This window comes from Plecotus auritus (assembly GCF_963455305.1).
Source record: "Plecotus auritus genome assembly, chromosome: 7".
Taxonomy (NCBI): Eukaryota; Metazoa; Chordata; class Mammalia; order Chiroptera; family Vespertilionidae; genus Plecotus; species Plecotus auritus.
In genome coordinates this window covers 85,922,850-85,948,779 of record NC_137774.1, presented here as the reverse complement: position 1 = coordinate 85,948,779, position 25,930 = coordinate 85,922,850, and the positions used below count along the sequence as shown (strand labels likewise).

Here is a 25,930-nt window from a genome sequence, read left to right as displayed (position 1 = left end):
CTCATTCATACTTGACAGTAACTCATTCCATTCCATAGGAATGTGGTGCTTAGCTGCTGACTCATGTCTTCAGTGCTTTATGACAATAGACTTGTCAACTTGACGGATTTTATATGTAAATTTAAGGATAAAATGTTTTATATGCACCCTAGTTTTATTCCAAAATTTGTAATTGACTACAAATTTGTGGTACATTATTAGCAAGATATTGGGAAAACAAAGGAAATTTTCTTTACTGCTTGTGTGATGTGATCTTGTTCAAGAATGGTGCTCTGGGAACCATGGCGAAATACGCGGAGATGGTTAGTGGTGATCAATTAGATGTTTATTTGCCGCCATATGACATCATGCTATCGGCAGCGGCATGTAGCCTTATGGATGTCCCAAGGATGAAGCCTCTGACTATGGGAGGAAGTATCTCCATCACTATGGCCTGTTTGTTGGCTACGTTTCCTAATCTTCATGGAAAAAATATCTACGCGAACACCCGGGGAAGAAGGATACCAAGGGCGAATTTGTTAAGTGGGGCCCTGAAGATTATTCAGTAAAGAGCTTGGGAATTAAGACTATTGTCAAAACAGTCTTAGCCCTCATCTATTATGTTGTGCGAAGGCCACAACAAAACCCAATGTCTCAGATAACAAAACGATTCAATGCTCTTCATGCTGCTGTGTTTCCTGGCGCCCAGGCACCAACCATAGATTTGGATCCCGCTCTTGATTTCCATGAGGCTGCTATTTGGATTAGTTCAGAAGGTCTAGACACTGTGATTTTGAATGCACTACTCTTTGCAGAAAACAAAGATCTACCTGGCCCAACATCAAGAAGTTTTGTTGCCCAACTTAAACTATTTGCTTCTTACGCAGAGATGACACCCTTTGTAACAATGAAGGCTCTCGTCAATGAAGGATTATCAGATGCAATGCTTCTTCCTCATGTGGCCCATGAGGCAATGCTATTAGGCAGAGCAGAGAGAGCATTGAAAGAAAAGCACTCAGAGAAAATGTTTCCATACATTGAAGTGCTGAAACTTGATGACCACGACACAATTTCTCCGGCTCGCTATCCAAACCTCTTCAAAGCAGCAACCGCTAGGAAGAGGCGACATGATGGCACATTTAAGGACTACCAAACCACTAACGACTCAATGGCACTCATAAGTGATAAAGAAGTGGAAGACGCAGTTGCGGAACCACCATTTAAAAGAAACAATCCGCCGAAACTGGTTTGGCTCAGTGGATAGAGCGTCGGCCTGCAGACTGAAGGGTCCCGGGTTCAATTCCGGTCAAGGGCATGTACCTTGGTTGCAGGCAAATCCCCAGTGGGGGTTGTGCAGGAGGCAGCTGATCGATGTTTCTCTCTCATCGATGTTTCTAACTCTCTGTCCCTCTCCCTTCCTCTCTGTAAAATATCAATAAAATATATTTTTTAAAAAAAATAAAAGAAGCAATCTGCTCAAAGATGATATAGATGACCTTCAGGAATTATATAATGTTACACCGGATAATTTAAGAAAGGCGATTGAAGATCTACGGAAGACATCAGTCAATCCTGTTGAGCAATTTGCTCAATTAGTTGCAACAATGGAGAAGACATTGTCATCTTATCCTGCTACGCCAAACTGAACAAGGTTTCATATAATCTTGTCATCCTTAGGCACAAGCACACTACCTCAATGAATACATCAACTAGAAATGTGTTATTTAAGAAAAAAAAAAAAGAATGGTGCTCTGGAAATTACAATTTCACAGGTACACTGATAATTTGTAGAAATGATTGCTGGGAAGGAGTATCATAAGCGGCATATTTAAGTTATGAAAGGCTCCATTAGAATTAGAAAAAGTTTTGCATGGATGGTGACTGTAAAGCCTCCCTGGGAGAGAGGTCAGTTAACAGTATGGTGTGCACTTCATGCAATATTCTTTGGTTACAGCATATTAACCACCAGGAGAACTACCTTGCTTACATTATAGACTAGTGGTTCTTAATTGGGGGCAATTTTGCTCCCCGTCCCTGGTAACATTTGGCAATGTCTACGATAATTTTTCACAACTTTGGAGGTGTGGGGGGGCGGGGGGCAGGGAAGAGGGGTGCGACTAGCATCTAGTGGCTATAGAGGCTAGGGATGTTGCAGCCTCACAGCAAAAACTCCTCAGGCCCCAAATGTCAATAGTACTGAAGTTGAGAAACCCAAAAAGAAGTTTATATGACATGTGTCTGGGTTGTCCACAAAGTCAAAAGTACACTATGAAGGCAAAAGGTACCACCTACACTTTATAGCTCTAAGAGCTCCCTGTCAGCTCTCATCAGCGGAGTCCTGGTCCCTGCTGTCCTTTGACCCAGAGCAAGGTCTCCTTTACATCAAAGCACTCAATAAATATTTGCTGAATAGATAGAGGAAAGAGGCGTGAGAAGCATGGCTCAAAGCCTTCAACTGAGTATACTGAACAGTGAATTTATAAACTGATAAACCTCAATGATGTCAGTCTCTGACTATACAGGATCTTAAAATCAGGGTTACCATGCCCTAACTGGTTTGGCTCAGTGGATAGAGCGTCAGCCTGCAGACTCAAGGGTCCCAGGTTCGATTCCAGTCAAGGGCATGTACCTTGGTTGCGGGGACATCTCCAGTAGGGGGTGTGCAGGAGACAGCTGATTGATGTTTCTCTCTCATCGATGTTTCTAACTCTCTCTCCCTCTCCCTTCCTCTCTATAAAAAATCAAAATATATTTTAAAAAAAATCAGAGTTACCATGGTGTCAAAATTGGAGTCAACATTTTAAGAGAAGTATGTCTAAAAACTTTTACATTCACTTTAATGGCGCAAACCAAGTAAAATGGTGTTAAAGTCAAACATTCAATACAACATTTTAAACCCCAAAAATGAACATATGAAATGCCATGCACAGCAAACACCATTCCTTTTTTTTAACATATTTACAATTTTATATACTTACTTATCAATATATCTTCTATCTTTACAATTATAAAATTATTTTAAATTATAGAATAGTGGTACCATTGAATTACCTTAAACATACATTTTGTAGCATTCATTTATTTTACCCTTTAAGAGGCAATTATTTACCCAAATCTAAACCACATTGAATACCACGTGGAAGCACATAGGAAAATCGTGGAGAAAAAAATAGATTTAGACAAAAATTTCACACAAGCCTTAAATGAATCTATTTCAGTAACTCAAATAAATAGTACTTTATTATTTACTAAACTTCCCCTGCCAGAAAAACAAAACAAAAACAATCCCCACAAACTGTACCTTGAAAAATGTTCTGACACTTAGAAGCAATTAAGTTATATTCTATATCTCAATCAGTGGACTACAGTAAGGACTAGCTACAATTTAGGCTCAAATAAATACTATCTGTACATTTTCATCATCCTGCATAAACTTGAGGTTGCAATGGTGGAGGAAGTTTATCATTTTCAACATTTTCAGAGTCAATAGCTGCTAAAGACTGATTTGGGGGCTTAATTTCAAGTGGACATTTCTCAACAATGTCTTGAACCTTTTTTGCAATTCCATCTGTCCAATCTATTAGGTCTTTTTCAAGTTTCTTGGCTTCATTCATAATCCTTTCCTGTCGTTCATTCAATTGAGAAAGGAGATCCAAGTTCTTATACATTTGCTTAACACCTAAACAAGCATCAGGAGACCAATTCTCAGATTCTTGCTTTCTGGGAGAAGTCTGGCCAGACATGTATCGATCAAAGTCTTCCTGACTTAAATTCAAAGACTGAGCGTCTAACTTCTCAATGAAAGTCACAGCACAGCACTACGAAAAGAAGAGAATGTTATTATAATCATATGAGCAAAGCCACAGATATTAAAGTAGATTTTTAAAAATCCTTTCATTATGGAGAATTTAAAACTGAAGCAAAAGTAGACAAAACAGTCTAATGAACCTCCATGGACTTCAGCTTCAAAAACTATCAACACATAGCCGATCATGTTTCCTTTATGCTCTCATCTGAAACAATACATTTCTTCCTTAAAAAAGCAAAAAAACAATTAAATCGAATTGCCAACTTCCATTGAGCCTGTCAGAAATTCAGTTCTCTACTTAGGTTGTTCAAAGGTGCTAAAGTCTTGAACAGAGTGAAGTACTGAGGAGGCATCTGCAATGTTGGTTCCACCGTGGCTGCTACAGAGCTTCCTACAGACAAAAACCGAATGATTCCTTGGAGTCGGAGGCTTTCTGCTTCTCTGCCGTTGCAGGGCAGAGGAATCCTTGTTGAGGACGAAAGCTTCAGGGCCAAGTACCTGGGGGGCACACCCCATAAAACCATTTCGTTTTAGGGTCTTGCCAGCCCCACAAGGCCTACTTGGACATGGCCAAACACTGGGAGTGTCCTCAGGGACCCCTGTGGCACACAGACCACCAGTTCCCAAAGAAGTATTTTAAATCACATGGTTAAAAAGACAAGCTTTTTTGTTTTGTTTTTTGGTTAATCCTCACCAGAGGATATTTTTCTATTGATTTTTAGAGAGTGGGAGGGGGAGAGACAGAGAAAGAAACATTGACCGGTTGCCTCCTGCACATTTGCGGAGGCATCTGGGGGGAGCAAACCCACAACTTAGGTACATGCCCTTGACTAGAATCGAACCCAAGGCCCTTCAATCTGCGGGCTGACGCTCTATCCACTGAGCCAAACCGACCAGGGCAAAAGTGCAAGTTTTAAAACCAGACAACCTGAGTTGTCACCTCTGTCACTTGACAGTCAAGAGTTGTGTGATCCTAGGAAAATTACCTAGGCTCTGTGAGGTTTCCACATGAGTAAAATGGGGGAAATACCAGATTTACTGTGAGAATTAAACACCATAACACATGTAATGTGCTTAGCTCATAGATCTGTAGTAAGCAATGAATAAATGGCAACAATTATTAGTATAGAAATGCTAGGACAAACACTCAGTGAAACAGACTTCTGTCAGTTACACATTCTTATATTGATTAAATTTTTCTACAATGAGCATGCAACATTTCTGCATTTTAAAAAAGCTATTTTTACAAAAATCCTCACCCGAATCTGTAAAAAAAAAAAAAAAATCCTCACCCAAGGATATATTTTTACTGATTTTTAGAGAGAGAGGAAGGGGGAGAGAGAGCTATATCGGCCAGTTGCCTTTCGTATACCCCTCAAGCAGGGATTGAACCCAATATAACTTGTGACTCGCCCAAAAGTTAACTACTAATAGCCTACTGTTGACTGGATGCCTTACTCATAACATAAACAGTTGATAAATATTTTGTATGCTATATGTACTGAATACTGTATTATTATAATACAGTAAATCACAGAAAAAATATTATTAAGAAAATAATAAGCCCAGCCGGTGTGGCTCAGTGGTTGAGCATCGACCTATGCACCAAGAAGTGACTGGATCTATTCCCAGTCAGGGCACATGCCTGGGTTGTAGGCTTGATCCCCAGTAGGAGACATGCAGAGGTAGCCGACCAATGATGTTTCTCTTTCAATGCTGTTTCTATCTTTCTATTCCTCTCCCTTCCTCTCTTTCTAAAAAAGAATCAATGAAAACACAATTAAAAAATTTTTTTAAAAACAAAATCAGCCCTAGCTCGTTTGGCTCAGTGGATAGAGCACTGGCCTGCAGACAGAAGGGCCCTGGGTTCGATTCTGGTCAAGGGCACATGCCCGGTTGCGGGCTTGATCCCCAGTGTGGGGTGTACAGGAAGCAGCCAATCAATGGTTCTCTCTCATCATTGATGTTTCTATCTCTTTCTTCCTCTCCCTTCCTCTCTGAAATCAATAAAAAAAATATATTTTTTAAAAGAAAACTATCAGGAAGAGAAAATACAGTTACAGTATTTATTGGAAAAATCTGCATATAAGTGGACCTGTGCAGTTCAAACCCATATTGTTCAAGGATCAACTGTATACAGAAAAGAAAAAAGACATCTGATTGGGTAGCAGTTTTGGTTTTTAACAAATTAAATCTGAGGCACAACAAATAGCAGGAAGTGGAGTTCAGCATGAGGTCAAAACAGGTGACACAAACCTGTAGGTCATCGCTATACAGGTGACCAGCACAGCTGTGACCAGAGGAGACTGCCTAGGGAGAGAGATGCTCAGAGGAAAGAACCCCAGGGAGTGACACAAATCAAGCGGAAGTAGAGTACACAAAGCCTACAAAGAGACAAGAAGGGGTGGAATTGTAGAAGCCAAGAGATATAAGTTCCAGAACAAAGGATCCATCAAGAATGTTAAAGAAGTAAGATGAAGACTGAGAGTTCCTGATGGGATTTGGCAACTGGCAGATTTTTTACTTTTGCCAGAGCATTTTTATTGAAAAAGTGAGCATAGAGCCGACTCTGAGTCCAGCAAGAACAGGATGAAGAAAGAAGGTGCAAACATAGTTAAAGGTGTAGGTCAAGGCACCGGGAAGCTACAGAGTATAGGTGAACCAGCAGCCTCCAGTTTCAACAATGAAGGCCCCTCAAATACCTCCTGGTCTTGCTTCATTTCTCCTACTACCATGTCTCTCCATCTCAAGTCTTCTCAGGATTTTCAGATCATCTAATCCTCTCTAGATAACAACTGACTCCAAAAGGCTCTTTCTTCTCTAGTAGTTAAGTGCATGCTTCCTTTATGTTAAGAAATAGTGCTCCAAATAAGGGAGCAAGCATCATTTTGAAAAAGTAGTCTGCAAACCACACTTCCCAGATGCTGGCACTACAGTGACAGGTGGGGGAACACAGTGGCTGAGGGTGACGTGTAACAAGGGCAATCCAGGTTTTGAGGGACCTGAAGCTTATAGGCTTTTGGGAACTCATTTAAAAGAAAATAAATAAAAGATGAACATAAAATTAGGTACAAGAGTGAATGCATATCTATATATCCAAAAGCTTAACATGCAAATAGTCCATGCGGGAGTTCAACAGGAGACTGATCGTTTGCTATGACATGCGCTGACCACCAGGGGGTGGCTCCAGAAAGAAGGAATGCCCCGGTTGCCAGCTGGAAGGCCCTGATCAGCCCTGATCTGCCGGCCAGGCCTAGGGACCCTACCCTTGCACGAATTTCATGCACTGGGCCTCTAGTGTAAAAATAAATCTCATCAAATTTTGGGAGGCTTCGAGATTCCTTACCCTGGCTTCCTCTCCCTACCTATTACCCTGTACAACTTCCAGAACAGGAAACAAAGCACTTACGGTGCTGAGGTTCAAATTCATTGTTTGACAGTATATCTTGTCTAAGCAAACAAGGAGAAGTTTAGTGGTCAGTAAAAGGAATTATTATGCCTTATAACTTAGATATATATACTTCAATCTTGACCTGCCTAGAATTAATTAGCACTGTAGCAAAACAATAGTTGAAAATAATTTCACATTCTCTAAACTGACCCTTTCTTAAAATATCTTAGTATTCAGTTCTAAGCGGTAACTTGTAGAAATACAACAAAAAATAAATCTTTTAATAAAGGAATCAAAGTCTAGGATCTGACTTATTCATGGTTGAAACAAGCCACCTAAGTGAATGGCTTATATCCAGGGCCCTGGCGAGTGATGGCCAAAAGCAGCAGACTCCTCAATGTGGTTATCATGTTTCCCATACAAGCACTATAATCTCTGGTCAAGTATTGGGAGGTGGGGTATTTGCATGGCCTGGTCACCTGTGCTCTGTGGCACCAAGCAAACATCTGCAGTTATGTTGACTCCTCAACTCAGGAGCAATTAACATGTCACAGGCCTATGAGTGACTGGTCATATCCCTAAACTCAATACCTTCATGGTTCTTCTCCATAACACCAAGAAATGACAAATACTCACCAGATTGGTGAAATAGTAGCCATCCTCTCCAGACATTAATCGGCTTGGGTTGCAGAAGCGGGTGATATACTGAATATTAGACTGAAGGCGTGGGGGATTACCCTTCAAAACAATGTAGATGAGAGTGGGTAAGAAGTCATCAGCTGAAGCTGGCTCATCCTTGGTGACCTTGATGGCATTGAAGATATGCTTGCTGCACTTGGTGATGCAGGCCAACTTATCTCTAGGTACACGCTTCGAATCCATTTCAATAATATCTGTGAAACAGAAAACACAGTGCTTCCAATGAGAAAATAATTACATAAAAGAAACATTAGGATAGTCACTTTATCCTATTAAGTTGGCGAGGTAACCTCGCTAACCCCATCTCCACCAGTTACCTTAGTGTATATAAAACTTAAATCAGGGTCCGGGGAGAAGGGGGTGATAAAAAAAATAAAACTTAAACCGGCCATAGCTGGTTTGGCTCAGTGGTTAGAGTGTTTGCCTGAGGACTGAAAAGTCTAGAATTTGATTCCGGTCAAGGGCACGTACCTTGGTTGCAGGCTCGATCCCTGGCCCTGGTTGGGGCATTGTAGGAGGCAACCAATTGATGTGTCTGTCTCACATCGACATTTCTCTCTCTCTGTCTTTCCCCCTCCCTTTCACTCTCCTTAAAAATCAATGGGAAAAATATTATTGGGCAAGGATTAACAAAAATAAATAAATTAATTAATAAAAACTTAGAACGCACAAACAGTAAATACCAGTTCATACTTACTAGTATAGAACATGTGACCATGACCTAGCACTACACAGTATGCTCTACAAATTTCTTTTCATCCTCAGATGATGCAAGTGATACTTTTTATTTTTTTTATTATTATTTTTTTAAATATATTTTATTGATTTTTTACAGAGAGGAAGGGAGAGGGATAGAGAGTTAGAAACATCGATGAGAGAGAAACTTCGATCAGCTGCCTCCTACATATCCCCACTGGGGATGTGCCCGCAACCAAGGTACATGCCCTTGACCGGAATCGAACCTGGGACCCTTCAGTCCGCAGGCCGACGCTCTATCCACTGAGCCAAACCGGTCAGGGTATGATACTTTTTAAAAAATATTTTTAATTGATTTTGAGAGAGAAGAAGAAGGAAGAGGGAGACAGAGATATAAACATCAATGTGAGAGCAACATCGATCAGCTGCCTCCTGCATACCCCGCACTGGGAATCAAGCCCAAAACCTGGTCATGTGCCCTGACCAGGAATTGAACTGGCAACCTTTCAGTGCATGGGATGACGCTCAACCAACTGAGTCACACTGTCTAGGGCAGGGATAATATTATTAAGAGAATTGAGGTTCAGAGAAGTTTAATGACTTGCCCAAGAGCATACACATTGCAAATAACAGAGGGGGGATTTGAAACCAAGTCTGACTCTAATGCCCATTCTTCTAATCCTGATGTAAAACTACTTATGAGTTCCATGGAGAAAGAAGTCTCTTAACTGCTTCTTAATGTATTGTAAAACTCAATTTAGAAATCCTAAATTTGCATACTGCTTTTTAGCAATGTGGCTATTATACAAAGCATATTTCTCAGAAAAAAATTGCTTCACTGCCCTTTACTACCACTAAGTCCAACTGGTGGGCTCTTTTTTTTTTTTTTTTTTAAATATATTTTTACTGATTTCAGAGAGGAAGGGAAAGGGAGAGAGAGAGAGAAACATCAATGATGAGAGAGAATCATTGATTGGCTGCCTCCTGCACGCCCCACATTGGGGATCGAGCCCGCAACCAGACACGTGCCCATGACTGGAATCGAACCTAGGACCCTTCAGTCCGCAGGAGGCCGGCATTCTATCCACTGAGCCAAACCAGCTAGGGCCAACTGGTGGACTCTTATACGCACACCCCCATTTGTCAGAGGACTAGGAGATGGTGAAGGAAAGTTAGGTACAAACTCAGTGCCAGAACAATGCAAGCCAGGGGGAGGAAGTGTGCCTTTGCATGCACATTTATGCTTGCCATCTGGAATATCATCAAAGTAAACAGCTGAGGCAGCTGAATTTGATACCAGTTCTTGCCATGAGCAGAAATAAAAGTTTCAGATTTAGGTGACATGATGGTACGGGCCAGAGAGTTCTTTTTGCTCAACTCCTATCCGTGAAGTAAGCTACTTGAGGGACCTTCACAGGACCATTAACCACGTGTTGGAAACAGAAACACTGGACAGTGCAGAGGCCTTATTTTAACTTACTAATGCTTTCATTCTCTTTACTTATGCACCTATATTGTGAAGTATATAATCTTCAATTTTTTTATAATTAGTTCCTTTACTTTTTTATTTCTGGATTATAATATATGTCTCAGTCTATTTTTCTTTTCGTATTTAAATAAAACTTATTACAAAAAAGATACTGGGGAAGATTTTTTTTATACTTTCAAAGCCTTTTATTGTTGATTTTTATTCTCTATTTTAAACATTTAACCATTTTCTTATTCATTTTTATTGTTTATGTTTTAAAGTAAATAAAAAATGAATTTTTTTATCTGGATGCATGTGGAACTGCCACTGCCAAGGGACAGGGCCAAGAATGTAAAGAAGAGAATATAATGGGGGGGGGGGATTTTTCCCACTCCCTTCATCCTGGGGGATTCCAAGTGATTTCTCCCACTCTCTTCATCCTGCAGCAACCCCTCCATCTCCTCCCTGAGTATCATTCAGCTTAAAAGAAGTTTCTCTGTTGGACTCTTTTGGACCCCCACACCCCAACATGCAGTTCCATGATTTACACTGTCCTAAAGTCTAAACTAGGAGATGCAGGAGGAAAAAGAAACAAAACAGGAAACTCGCCATTGTATTAGCTGTTCTTCTAGTAATGATTTCCCTCTCCAATCTGCCTGCTATTTACTTTTCAGAGTTCTTGCTTGGGTCTCCTATCCCTGGCTTTTACTTCTAATCAGTAGGAAAGGTAGGGTTGAGTGTGCCTACTCTATCTTAGCAGATGTCTAGATTTATCTTTAATGGAGTTTTGAAACAAAGTAGTCTGTACTTCTAGGTTATGTTTGACATTTGGGCTGGAAAATTCCATGTTGCAGGATTGTCCCGTGCACTGCAGGATGTTTAGTAGCATCCCTGGCCTCCACCCACTAGATGCCAGATGTCAACTAAAATGGAAAATGCCTCATGCAGTGTATTTATAAACAAAAATGATATTGCTGATTAGTAGCACATGGGATGACTTGGAGAAATTGAACTGATATCTCTATATTTAAGAACTGTATTATTTTTAAAAAAGATGACTATTATAGACTGTCCTATAAATACTCCTGTACTTACATTGACAATTTTAAAGATTAGGAAGAAAGTGATTATATAATCTTTGGTTCTCAAAGAGGCAGAATATTGTACTTGGATTGGCAAGATATCAGGGCTAAAATGAGAAAGAGTAAGAAGGTGTTTACAATTTTGTGGCTGAATTTTTACTATCAAAAGATCTCTTGAAACATCATCTCAGGTGCCTTGAAATAAAATTTTTACCTCTCAAATTCTATTAACAAATGGTTATTGTATTGAAATTCTCTTTCTTAGTTCTATTTTTAAGTAAACAACAGTTGGGTACTTGCAGTTTCTGGTTTTGCAAGGTCTGTCCTGTGACTTTTCAGAAAAGAGTTCTCAACATAAATTCCTATGGAGTACTTTAAACATAAACCAGTTGGTCTTGAACTTGGTAAAAGTCTAAAAGGTGCACATTCAGGCTTTTGAGAGGCTGTCACCTTCAATCTCTTATAATGTTCCCTGAGCAAAAAGTAGGCCTTGACCCAAAGAACTCAATTCACTGGACCTATGACATAGCCTAGCAGAAAGGCTTTGAACAAAGATAACAGCATTTAGCTACGTCACTTAGACTCTTCACGGGGAATTAAAAACAACAATTCATGTAATAACAGGAATTGAAATGCAAAGATAAGCAGAACCTGAGAAAGTGGGAAAGAATCATGTTAACAGTAGATAACCCAGTCTCTAGAGAGGCCTTGGAGCTATTTCTAAGTCCTGCCTCCCTTCCAACCCTCATAATATCTTAAGCAAATCCCTATTTCTTCTTGTTACTTGAAGGAGTCTCTGGTTCTTATAACCAAAAGAGCCAGCCTACTTCATAGCCTGCCTCCAACACTGCTACCGGCAACTGGCCTACTTTCCTTCCCGGCAGAATTTCATTAACAATCTCTAAATGAGCACATCTTTCTAACTCTTCTTAATTAAGGAGAAGTTGTCCAAGGTTGGATGTCTTTTCCTTTAGGAGTTTTTTTGTTTCTTGTTTGTTTTTTAAATGTTTGTGTTGCGCTTCTACTCGGTTATTCCTATGACTAAGAAACAGAAACCTTATTAGGTGCCTAGACCTATCCAGAAATGGCAGAACCACATCAATATAGGGCACTTCATATACTTTCTGAACAAACCAGAAAAGTAATTCAAAGCACATCTCTGATTAACAACCAATTAGAAGCATCATTTTAATATGTAACTCTAGTTTGGGTATGACCTTGCCTCACCAATTCCCTCCCTCTCTCCAAACTTACTTTGAATGCAAATGAGCCCAGCTCAGTGGTTGAGCGTTGACCTATGAACCAGGAGGTCTTGGTTCAATTCCTGGTCAGGGCACATGCCCAGATTGCAGGCTCAATCCCCAGTAGGGGGCGTGCAAGAGGCAGCCGATCAATGATTCTCATCATTGATGTTTCTCTCTCTCTATCCCTCTCCCTTCTTCTCTGAAATCAATAAAAATATTAAAAAAAGAATTAATGCAACTGAGTTTTAAGAAATTTATTCTATCTGTATTTGATCTTAGTTTAGATCAATACCCAAGAAATAAGAATCCTGGGTCCTGGAAAGTGAAGGGGAAAAGTAGTTTACCTGCTAATCAGAATGCTTTCAATTCATAAAACTAACACTCCTGAAAATCATTTTTAGCACATTACAATATATCTTTGCAGTCTGAATTTTAGAAATACTTTACTATCTTTTTGCTCACTGAAATAAGTATGGGTTTCTAAAACATAGTGTTAACTTCAAGGAAAAAATACCCAAATATTATATATATATATATATATATTATATATATCATATATTATATATATATATATATATATATATATATATATATATATATATGTTTCACTGACCTGTAATTGCTTTCACCACCATATCGGACACTTCGGGAATTTCTTCATTAACAGGGACACAAAGCATCTGAGGTGTAACCCAGTGCAGGGCTCTACAAGAAAGAAAGACAGTAAAAAACGTTCAAAGAATGGACCTTTTAGCCTGGGCAGTTGGTTAGAGCATTGACCCAATGACTGAAGGGTCTCAGATTCGATTCCAGTCTACATACCTTGGTTGTAGACCTGATCCCTGACCCTGGTCGGGATGTGTGCATGAGGCAACCAACTGATGTGTCTTTCTCACATCAATGTTTCTCTCTCTTGCTCTGTCTCTCCCCTCTCTATAAAAATCAATGGAAAAATATCCTTGGGTAAGGATAACAAAAAACAAACATAAAAAAGAATGAACTGTAACCATTTATCTTATCATTTCCATCAGTTACAAGAAAATAAGGGACACCACTGATTAATTGGGCAATTCTAGGCCCAACCACATCACCCCTGCACAGATCAGAAGCTCAGCTGATGTGTCAAAGTAACTAGAATCCTAAAATGAGGCTTCTCTTCTGCACTTATCATGATTCTTTCCCACTTTCTCAGGTTCTGCTTATTAAGGAAAGCAAAAGACAATTTTATTGGTTGTAATGAGATTACACTAAGTCTGAAAGCACTAGATATCTGAGAATAAATACTTGAGAAGAACCTGCTGCTCCCTGTCCTGTCAAACACCATTAATGTCCTTGTAGGCTCTGTCCTCAACTTCTGAAGCATACCGGAGCTTGTGTAAGAGATCAACAAGCATGTGTCACCTCAGCCTGAATCACTGAGTTCTCCGATCACAACGCAGCTTCACTCCAGAGATTCTGTTGCCTACCCCGACCATTTACTTGAATCTCAGTCAAAAGCCCATTTAGGTCTATCTTCTAACTTCCCAAGATCAACTTCTCACTTCTAATGTGACACCAGAAAGTACTGATCCATTAATCATCAGCCTCACTGTCTAGGAACTCCATTTGAAATTCCTTGGCCCCTCTCCTCCAGAAACACGTCATCATGCTCAGTCTTTGTGTGGTTCCCAAACTTGATAGCCTATTCTCTGTGTTTCACTGCCATTGCAATGCAGAACACTGAGGCTCACTCTACTGGACATGAAAGACCGGATGTGCTGCAAAGTATTATCTATCCAATGCTAGCGGAAAAATGTGATTGGAGGAATGGCTGAATAATGAGCACCACTGGTAGAGATGAGAAAAAAATGATACCCATCACTTTGATATGGATATTTACAGCTTCCAACCTGACAAGATAGTTAGTACAATGAAATGAGAAAATAATGACATTTCCTCCTTAGAAAATTTGGATACTTTAAAAAATCAGAAACATCAAAAATGGTTTTTATCTAAAACTGCTGGCAGTCAGATGGATAAGCAAAATGGTGCCTTGAGCTCTTTCCTCCTACCAATGTACCATATTCCTTTTCTTTCCGACCCCACAAAGAAGCTCATATGCTTATATGCTAAGGATGGCAGGTACCTTACCTTGCTCTCAAGGTCTGAAATTCAAATGCCCTGTTTTCCTACAATGTGTTCTCCCAACAGTTGGTAGTAAATACAGTGGCAAATTAAATCCCTCCTTGTTCACAGTTTCGCTTTCCTCAGTTTCAGTTACCCAGAGTAACTGTGGTCCAAAAATACTAAGTGGAAAACTCCAGAAATAAATAATTCATAAGTCTTAAATTGTGTTCTGTGTGATGAAACCTTGCATGGTCCCACTCGAGATGTGAATCATCCCTTTGTCCAGCATATCTATACTGTATACTCTACCTGTCCATTGGTCACGTAGTATAGAAACTCAATAACTGTCTCAGTTATGAGATCAACTGTCACAGTATCGCAGTGCTTATGTTCCAGTAAACCTTATTTTACTTAATAATGGCCCCATAGTGCAAGAGTAGTGATGCTGGTAATTCAAATATGCCAAAGAGGGGAGAAACCAAGATGGCGGCATAGGTAAACACCTAAACTGCTGCCTTGCACAACAATATCAAAACTACAACTAAAAGACAAAACAGACACCATCCAGAACCACAGGAAAGCTGGCTGAGTGGAAATTCTACAACTAGAAGGAAAGAGGAAAGCACACTGAGAATCAGAGGAGCTGCAAAAGGCTGAGGTACAGAGACGCGCGAGTGCATGGAGAGACGGGCGGCTAAGTGCACGGGCAGCTGAGTGTGCAGCTGGCTTTCTAAAGCGGGAGGGAGATGGAAGCTCCCGACTGCGCTGAACTCCAGTTCCAGGCGAGTTTCTGGGAACCCAAACTCATTCGGGGAGAAACTGGACTGTCAGGAAAAGAGAAAGCACATTGACACTCAGGGGAGCTGTGGAGGCAGAGGTCCGGAGGCACGCGTGCGCAGAGAGGACTGACTGCTGAGTGCACAGGCGGCTGAGTGCGCGGCTGGCTTTCTAAAGCAGGAGGGAGACGGAAGCTCCCGACTGCACTGAACTCCAGTTCTGGGCGAGTTTCTGGGAACCCAGACTCATTTGGGGAGAAACTGGATTGTCTGGCAGTGGACGAAACTCGAGGGCAGCTTTCTCTCAGAGGTGTTTACAGCGATTACCAAGGGACACTGAGACACAGGGGCCTATTAGGGCAGGGCTGACGGGAAGCTAAGGCTCCGCCCTGAGACTCTGCCCCATCCCAGCTGAGCACAGAGGCTTTTGCAATTTTGCAAGTCTTGTCTCATAAGGGTGTCTCCAGCACAGAAGTTCTCCCGGCGTAGACACAGCTGATCCTCACAGCCAATTGGCCTGGAGGTCAATTCCTCCCAGTGATGCCAACAACAATCAAGACTTAACTACAACAAGGCTGTACACACAGTCCACAAAGGGGGCACACCAAGAGTGTCCACCTCAGGTAACTGGGGAGGCTGAGCCACTGGGCCCTATAGGACACCTAGCACACAAAGCTACTCTACCAACTCAGGGAAGCAGCAAAAATGCAGAGACAAAGAAACAGATCACAAATGAAAGAAATGGAGGAAAGCAAACAACTGGATATAGAGTTCAAAACCACGGTTATAAGGTTTTTCAAGAATTTCCTAGAAAAGGCCGATAAATTTAGCGAGACCCTCAAGGATATGAAAAAGGACCAACTAGAAATTAAGCATACACTGACTGAAATAAAGAATATTATATAGCCGAAACCGGTTTGGCTCAGTGGATAGAGCGTCGGCCTGCGGACTGAAGGGTCCCGGGTTCGATTCCGGTCAAGGGCATGTACCTTGGTTGTGGGCACATCCCCGGTGGGGGGGGGGGGGTGTGCAGGAGGCAGCTGATCGATGTTTCTCTCTCATAGATGTTTCTAGCTCTCTGTCCCTCTCCCTTCCTCTCTGTAAAATATCAATAAAATATAAAAATATATATGTATATTATACAGAGATCCAACAGCAGACTAGAGGACTGCAAGAATCAAGTCAAAGATTTGAAATACAAAGAAGCAAAAAACACCCAACCAGAAAAGCAAAAAGCATCCAAAAATATGAAGATAGTGTAAGGAACCTCTGGGACAACCTCAAGTGTACCAACATCAGAATTATGGGGGTGCCAGAAGAAGAGAGAGAGCAAGATACTGAAGACCTATTTGAAGAAATAATGACTGCAAACTTCCCCCACCTGGTGAAAGAAATAGACTTACAAGTCCAGGAAGCGCACAGAACCCCAAACAAAAGGAATCCAAAGAGGACCACACCAAGACACATCATAATTAAAATGCCAAGAGCAAAAGACAGAGAGACAATATTAAAAGCAGCAAGAGAAAAACAGTTAATTACCTACAAGGGAGCACCCATACGACTGTCAGCTGATTTCTCAACCAGAAACTATGCAGGCAAGACGGGAGTGGCAAGAAATATTCAAAGTGATGAATAGCAAGAACCTACAATCAAGATTACTTTACCCAGCAAAGCTATCATTCAGAATTGAAGGGCAGATAAAGAGCTTCACAGATAAGAAAAAGCTAAAGGAGTTCATCACCACCAAACCAGTATTATATGAAATGCTGAAAGGTATTCTTTAAGAAGAGGAAGAAGAAGAAAAAGGTAAAGATAAAATTTATGAACAACAAATACATATCTATCAACAAGTGAATCTAAAAATCAAGTGAATTAAAAATCTGAGGAACAAAATAAACTGGTGAATATAATAGAATCAGGGGCACAGAAAGAGAGTGGACTGACAATTCTCATGGGGGAAAGGGGTCTGGGGGGTGCAGGAAGAGACTGGACAAAAATCGTACACCTATGGATGAGGACAGTGTGGGGGGGAGGTAAGGGCAGAGGGTGGGGTGGGAACAGGGTGGAGGGGAGCTATGGGGGGAAAAAAGAGGAACAATTGTAATAATCTGAACAATAAAGATTAAATTTAAAAAAAACAACAAATATGCCAAAGAGAAGCCATAAAGTTCTTTCTGTAAGTGAAAAGGTGGAAGTTCTCAACTTAGTAAGATATATTGGGAGAGAGAAAGACCAAATAACTTAATTACAGTACATTGTAATTCTTCTACTTTATTCGTTATTGTTGTTAATCTCTTATGTGCCTAATTTATAAATTAAGCTTTATCATAGGTATATGTGTATAGGAGGGAAAAGTATATATAGGTTTTAGCACTATCTGCAGTTTCAGGTTTCCACTTGGGTCTAGAACAAATCCCCTGCAAATAAGGGGGACTACTATAGAACAAGACAAAGCAAAACAATTAACTACCTGATCCTCTTTTGAACAGCAAGATCTTTCTTCTCATCATCAGTAGTTTCTGGACAGAACACATACTTATAGAGACGAGTCATGATGTACTTTTCAATCTGATCCATTATCTTCTCAACTCTTTCAGGAGGCACTGAAATATCCAAGTGGAAATAAAAGCCCAAGATGAGGATGGACATTTAAAATTAAGAATTATTTTCATAGTACTTTCTACATAGCAGAAAACTAACTTGCTAAAAATACATTAAACACACCCAAAAAGAAAAGTATGAGATGTTACATTGAAAAATACCTTTAAAAAATTTACCTGACTTTTGGGACTGCCTTTTACATAATCCCCACTTCCAAGTTAAGCTGTTTTTGGCAAAACCTAACAGGTGTTAGGTCTTCCTCACACCCAAGTGGGAAGACTCAGCATGGGTCCCTCTCTATTGCCACATTAGGAAAGCACTTGAAATTCCCAGACTGATGGGAATTTCACTTTTCTGAGGTTTACTATAAAACCTTAGAGATCTCTCCCAAGTATATACATGGGGTAGATTCTCAAATGTACATGTATGCTAAGTACATCCTAAAATATAACATCAATGGAAGTTAAATTCAAGAAGAATCCCTATAAACCTAAAGTAAATCAGCGGTTCTCGATTTTTCTCCTGCCTTAACCTATAAGAAATATATAATCATGACCAAATAACTCACCAAGATGGTAATTCCAAAATGGGGGTTTCATTTAGAAGCCTCCCAAAGAGTTTTAATCAGCTCTGCCCCAAACCCTAATGAAGTTATTAAACCTTGCTCATAAATTACCCTATTGCTTTGATTATCTTGGAACAGTACACATGGTAGTATTCAATGGCACTGCTAAGTGTAAGACCAGCTACCAAAATGCTGGAGTTGGGCACACCAGCCAGGCCTTCAGAGAAAGAGAGAAACTGCTAAGAGATCCAGCAGTCTGGCCCTGTGCAACTACCAGCAATCCCTCAATTTGGGCTGGCTAACAAAGTATTACCTTTCCCACGAGTCTGCATTCTTTCAGCCACATTCTGGTAAAAATCCTGAGTGCACTCTGACTGTTCCTCAATGCTTAAGTCCTAAAACAAAGGGACAAAGAGGCTGCTTGGTAGCTGAAGAAAGATCAGGAATAAAACTTTAAATTTTATATAGTCTCCAACCCACTCCTTTAATTGGTACCAATCTCAAAAGTACTCACAAATTATATTAACTGTGCAGGGGAGAAAAGCCTATTCCTAAATATCCTATCTAATAAAAGAGTAATATGCAAATTCACCATCACTCCAACACACAAGATGGCTGCCCCCATGTGGTCAAAGATGACTGCCCCCATGTGGACACAAGATGGCCACCACAAGATGGCCAGCAGGGGAGGGCAGTTGGGAGGGACCAGGCCTGCAAGGGAGGGCAGTTGTGGGCGATCAGGCCAGCAGGGGAGGGCAGTTGGGGGGGACCAGGCCTGCAGGGGAGGGCAGTTAGGGGCAATCAGGCTGGCAGGGGAGCAGTTAGGCATCAATCAGGTTGTCAGGGGAGTGGTTAGGGGGTGATCAGGCTGGCAGGCAGAAGCAGTTAGGTGCAATCAGGAAGGCAGGCAGGCGAGCAGTTGAGAGCTAGTAGTCCTGGATTGTGAGAGGGATGTCCGACTGCCCTAAATGGGCAGTCGGACATCCCTCGAGGGGTCCCAGATTGGAGAGGGTGCAGGCTGGGCTGAGGGACACCCCTCCCCGCCGTGCACGAATTTCGTGCACCGGGCCTCTAGTTAATTATAACACTCTATGACCTCTCATTTTCTTTTACTATATATACATATTATTAAATGAGCATAACGCATATTTTGATAATTTACATGTTTATGTACATTTCTATTTATCTAACCTACTTAACCATTTTTGATGGCTTTATTATATTAACCAATTTTGTAGACTTCCTCTACTACTGTGCATTTGGGTTCCTTCCCCCTTTACATTCCCATGTACTATAGCTATAAACAATTATGTGAAAGCTGTTTCTTTTGGGTTATTTCTTTGTGATATATTTTCAAAAGTGTCACTAAAAGTTTCTAAGATAGCTTTGAGTATCTATCACTAGATAGAATCCTCAGAAACTTCAATGTACAGTCATCAGCCATGTATGTGTGCTTATTCCTCCATGACCTCTACAACATTGTGCTTCATTAATTTTTATTTGGTTTTACTGATTTTTAGGTGTAAATACATATATTTATGTCCCACTTTCTTCCAAAGAATATTTGAGGTCTACATAAAAGATAAACATAGTTCACCACAATAAACTGGAAGGCGATAAAAAAATAAAAACAAAACATGGAGAGAAACAGAAAGTGAGCCAGGAATGACAACACAAAAATGTATTCCTTGAAGATACAAAACTTAATCAGCAGTCAATCCATAAATTTGTCTTTCAACTTTCTAGCAATCATCACTAAGATGAAAAAAATCACATAATTAAGAATCCAAAATATAGAAACAAACTAATTTTTTAGATGAAATTCTGACACCAAAATTAGAAACTTCTCCCAAGGGTTCTAATAAAGATGTCACTGTAGAAAGGCAAACTCCATAGGACTCTTTCTCATAGACTGCCTCTGCACAGGCCCAGGGCAACATACACCAAGGGCTGACAAAGCCCTGGTAAAGCATGCGGACCCTGATGCTCTGGCTTTAATTCAGAAAGGATGTCCTGTGTCAGGGACAGTGACCAAACCTGACTTATCTGCCTTTACAATGTCTCTCCCTTTCATTCTTTCCTGGTTTGGGCCTTCATTACCGCTCACCTGTTTAGCTGCTCTCCCCACCTTTCATCTCTCTCACATTTCAATCCATCTTTAACATACCACAGTCCAACTGATCATGCTACCAGGGGTGGGCAAACTTTTTGACTCGAGGGCCACATGGGTTCTTAAACTGGACCAGAGGGCCGGAACAAAAGCATGGATGGAGTGTTTGTGTGAACTAATATAAATTCAAAGTAAAGGAGCGGAGGGGAGAGCAAGAGAACCGGATAGAACAGCCGGATCCAGCCCGCGGGCCATAGTTTGCCCACGGCTGTGCTAGACTGTGCCTCAAATCTTCAACAGCTGTCCATCAGACAGATGCTGCCTTCAAAAGCTGCCCAAGAAAGTCCCCAATAGTTATTGCCTTTAAGGGTCAGTTCATACCGTATCTCCTCTAAGATGCTGTCTCTCATTCCCTTAGTAAAAAAAAAAAAAAAAAAAAAAAATACCACCTTGTAGGTCTCACAGCTTTGCAGCACTCTGTGACCACCTTGACAACAGTTCTTTACTGTCTTGATTTGTTATTTATATGAGAGTCATTTGGTTGAATTAGAATTGTCTAGTAAGGACTAGGTACTACCCTTAGTAAATTTTATACATTTTGTAATGTTAAGCTTTTCTTGATATTCACCACAATTTCCCACTGTTTCCTTCCACTTTATCTGACTTTAATTTTTCATTGCACAGATGTTTAAAAGTTAATAGCATTCTTCATTTCACCTGGTTATTAAGAACAATTCTTCAATGGTTCAATTTTAGCTCCTTTCCACAGGTAAAATAAATATCCTAATCTTCTAAGTTGTTTCATATTTAGCTCTTTTATTTGGCTAGAATGTAAGGTGAATAGTATGAGACACAAGACCTTAAATAATCTGTAAACAAGCTTCCTGTCTTTTTTAGCAGCAATTAGTAAAAAGCAACCCTGTTCTCCTTTGTTTCCAGTTGTCACATAATTTGCTCCTGAGAAACTGAATCCACTTCTGGAATCCTGGTTTATTTCACTGCTTTATGTAGTATACTAGAGGCCCGGCACACAAAAATTTGTGCACTCAGAGGGGTCCCTCAGCCTGGCCTGCAACCTCTTGTAGCCTGGCCTCCCTCTACGGGAGGTGACCAGTGGGCTGATCAGGGAACAGCGGTGGCCAGCCCCGCCCCCCTCCACCCCACTGTCGCAGCTGCCAGTGGCCTACCTCTGCAGGAGGTGACCGGCGGGGCAATTGGGGGACAGCACCAGTGAGCGGCTGGCCCCGCCCCCCGATCACCCCTTGGCTGCTGCCAGTCACCACCACCCCCTGATCACTGTCCCCTCCCTCTGCCCGCTGGTACCTGCCTTGGCTGGCCTGGTGCCACCTGCTCGCCGGCCCCATCCCCCACCAAATGGTCATTCTGCAGCTAGGTCGATTTGCATATTAGGCTTTTATTATATAGGATTATAGAGGCCCAGTGCACAAATTTGTGCACGGGTTGGGGTGGGGAGAACTGCGGGAGGTTGGCCACTGGACCCAAGGAAGGAGCCAGCCCTCAACCCCCTTGGGAAAGGGGCTGTGTCTGCCGCCACCCACCCCCGTTCCCCGTCCCAGCCCGGGCCCTAAGGCCTCAGTGGGGTCGGGAGAGGAGGCGATTGCTGCCATGCCGGGCGTGGAAGGAACAGACACCAAATGCTGCAGCCGCCATTGGTGCCCCACCACCGTGTGGTTCCCTGCTTCCCTCCCTCCTCCTTCCCTCGCGGCCAAGCTGCCACCTCAGTGGGTGGGCAGCTCCTGGGGAAGGGCGAGAACAGGAGTGAGACAAACCCTTGTGTCGAGGGCTGATTGCAACAAGGGAGCTGCTCTGCTATGTACGAAACCCTGACCCAGAAGCAGGTCTCTAGGAATGGTTTAGCACCAGGGGCCCATGGGGGACACCCGGCTGGGGGAGGGGCTGTGGGAGGTTGGCTGTGGGAGCACACTGACCACCAGGGGGCAGCTCTTGCATCAAGTGTCTGCCCCCTGGTGGTCAGTGCGCGTCATAGCAACTGGTCAACTGGTCATTCCGGTCGTTCCGTCGTAATGGTGGCTTAGGTTTTTATGTATATAGATATTTTTTAACATCAAAATCACGTATAGTTGTGGAGGCTCAAACTAGTGAAGGTTAATTAAACACCCTAATTTTCCCAATTGTTCTACATTTTGATTCTGAAAAGAAAGCTGGCTTTGCCCATTTCTTATTTTAAAAACATTTAAAAATCATATAAAGTTCATTTTAGAATATATTTTGAAGCTTGCAAAATTTAGAAACCTCCTCTCCGAAATCCTTGCATTCCACCCCCGAAAGATTACATGGTATACTTGCTCCCTTATTTTTCTAGAATAAACAATATAACATTGTAATTTAAATATATCTTAAGTGTTCATATTAACCTGAAAAATATTTGTAAATTTATTTTTCTCGGCTAAAGCCCAGTTACAATCCTTAATCTTTTAATTTGTTGCATAAACCTCTAACTTTCTATATTAGATTAAGTTATTAATATTTAATTTTATTTATTGCTATTGTCTTTAAAATTGCTAGTTTTAAAGAATGTGCTAGGTTTTTTTAATCACTGGAATGTTGTATTGTAACTGAATTTTGTGGACTTTTATACTGCCATATTGCCAAATTTATACCTCTATTAGTTTTCTGTTTTTCCTTGGATTTTCCTGACAAATTTTCCTGAATATCCTAAAAATTTTATTTCTATCTATTCTAAAAGCATTTATTATATTATTAGAATTCCCATAATTGCTTAACTGTATAAGCAATAACATGAAACATTAATAAAATGCTCAGAAAGCATTCAGTTTAAATGGAGGACAATGCAAATAATTATATTCTATGATAAATATAAGCCTGAAGGATAAAATGTCATAGGACATATAGTAAATCTCTCACTTCTTTTTCTTATTCTATCTATCTCCACTATATATCTTGAAACAGATAAGGTGGCAGCAGCAGCAAATATTTTTGTTTTATGCTAATACCCGTATGAGATGGTAGTGATGGTCATGAGGAAGGTTGTTTCCTTCATGCTCTGTTGTGTGAACTCAAGTAGACCCATCTTCTTACAAAACTTGATCTCCAGGAAAATATATCCATGGACAAAACAAGTTTAGGTCCACTGAAAACATTTCTTCAAAGAACTAGTTTTAATATTATGCTTGGACTTACAGGTGGATAGTCATAGCAGCAGTTATATGAAGAGCATGCCCATAAGAACATATTTACAAATTCTAAATATGAATCCTAAACTCATGCCCATTATAAAAGATCCTTTTCTCTAACATAAAATACTGCATCCACAGGCATTGCCCTGTGGGAATTGATACTCAAGGAATAGTGCAAATGCTGATTCACTCTGGCTTACTACTGTTATAAACTGGCCTTTATTTCTGACCCAAGAGACTTATGTCTTCTGCCAGTATCCATGAAACTATAGCAGGCTAATTTGTTAACTTGCAAGTAAGGTAAATCTCAGATCCTTCATAGTTCTTGTCAAAGGGCTAAATGATAGATTTGTGTTGGTTAATTCTTTCAGGTTCTATAAAATTCCATAGTTTTTTGTTTGTTTTTCATATTTTCCTAAGAAAAAAACACTTACAGTGTAAAGCCTTAAGTATTAAGTATTCTCTAAACATGGCCTGGGATCATCTTTTCTATAAAGTCTGTATAAAGTCATTTTACTTTTTTTCCCTAAAACTATTTCTTCTTTGTAATTTAAAAAGTTTTGATAAGTGGCCTTGGCCAGGTGGCTCAGTTGGCTGGAGCATCATCCTGTACACCAAAATGTTGTAAGTTTGATTCCTGGTCGGGGGGAGTACAGGAGGCAACTGATTGATGTTTCCTAATCGCAATGATGTTTATCTCTCTCCTCCCTCCTTTCCTCTCTCTTAAAAAAATTTTTTTTTCCAATAAAAACATATCCTTGGGTGAGGATTTTTTAAAAATTGGAAAAAAAAAATGTTTGACAAGTGGATATATTCCTTTGAATATTAATACTGAGAGGTTCTCTGTATACATTTCCTAGTTGTCTAGTTAAAATCTTTTTTTATTCACCTCCAGTTTTGAAAATCTGATTATTTCTATAATTGTGTTTTCTGTATATTTTATCTGGAACTCCCCATCTACAGAAATTGGATCTCCGTGATCATTTTCTGAATTCATTAACTGTTGTACTACAGTTAACTGTTTTAATGAATTTAGGTTTTTAGTTTTGATGTCCATATTTTCTGTATGGCTGGTTTCTGCTGCCTCAAATAATGTGTGATCTTACATGTCCTTGGATCGTGCCACACTTGGACCTAATTGAAGCTTGGTTCTTACAGTGAGATTCTTATAGTTATTTTGTAATAATAAGAAGTTTAAAAAACTAAAACTTGTAAATTCTTCTTAGCTTTTTCTTCATATACCATCCCTCCCACCTCCGATCCTCTGGCCATTTCTACAATTTAAAATCTTGCCGAGACCGGTTTGGCTCAGTGGATAGAGCGTCGGCCTGCGGACTGATGGGTCCCGGGTTCGATTCCGGTCAAGGGCATGTACCTTGGTTGCGGGCACATCCCCAGTGGGGGGTGTGCAGGAGGCAGCTGATCGATGTTTCTCTCTCATCGATGTTTCTAACTCTCTGTCCCTCTCCCTTCCTCTCTGTGGAATATCAATAAAATATATTTGAAAAAAAAAAAAAAGAAAAAAGAAAATAAAATAAAATCTTGCTATGATGACTTTTAAGAAGAGAAAAATAGCTGACTATAACTGTATGTTCAACCTGAATGGATTGTATATTAATGATGTAACTGCCTGTCTCATTTACAATAGAAATATATCTTATTTTAAAGAATATGAAAAGGAATTACAAGACAATATAAACCTTAATATTAAGTATCTAATAAGATTAAGCAAAAAGCAAAAAAGGGGAAAATAAACCAGTCTTAGCAAATGGTAGTATCTGTTGAACAGAAAAGCATTACTTTTCAATAATGCAGTGTTGTGTAAATAAAATTTTAGCCAAATTTCCCTTTTGGAATGAGAAAAATTCTTTTTTTAAGTTTAAGTGCAGATAAAGTACTTCCTTATTGATAAAGATAAAATGGCTGAAAAATTTTAACATAATTCTGAAAACATGTATTTCATTTTCTAGACTTGACCCATATGCAGAAAAGGCTGCTCACCACTGGCATACACTAGGGTTGGAGAAAACAGGAATAAAGTTAAAAAAAAAAAAAAAAAAAAGATGTAGGCAAGAATGGTTCAGTGTTCTGAAACTCACACATTTGAAGAATAATATTGTGGGGGTACAGTAGGAAGAATTATCAATGTATGTCAATGAGGCAGTTTCAAACAGATTAAGACTATATTTTCACAATGAGATCATAAGAATAAGAAGCTTAGAAAGT

At 40.3% G+C, this 25,930-nt stretch overlaps 1 protein-coding gene across 2 annotated transcripts in view; it reads right to left on the bottom strand.

Moving 5' to 3' along the window:
* Positions 1–2,782: 2,782 nt before the first annotated feature.
* Positions 2,783–25,930, bottom strand: part of RABGEF1 (RAB guanine nucleotide exchange factor 1) — a 63,359-nt gene continuing 40,211 nt past the window's right edge. For both annotated transcript variants that reach the window (XM_080681757.1, XM_080681758.1), the window contains exons 5-9: positions 18,729–18,810; positions 17,720–17,852; positions 12,981–13,072; positions 7,815–8,071; positions 2,783–3,797 (exon numbers count right to left, since the gene is read on the bottom strand). In XM_080681757.1, coding sequence (XP_080537883.1) covers positions 3,399–3,797; positions 7,815–8,071; positions 12,981–13,072; positions 17,720–17,852; positions 18,729–18,810 — 963 coding nt within the window. In that variant the 3' untranslated portion in view covers positions 2,783–3,398. The remainder of the gene's footprint in view (positions 3,798–7,814; positions 8,072–12,980; positions 13,073–17,719; positions 17,853–18,728; positions 18,811–25,930) is intronic.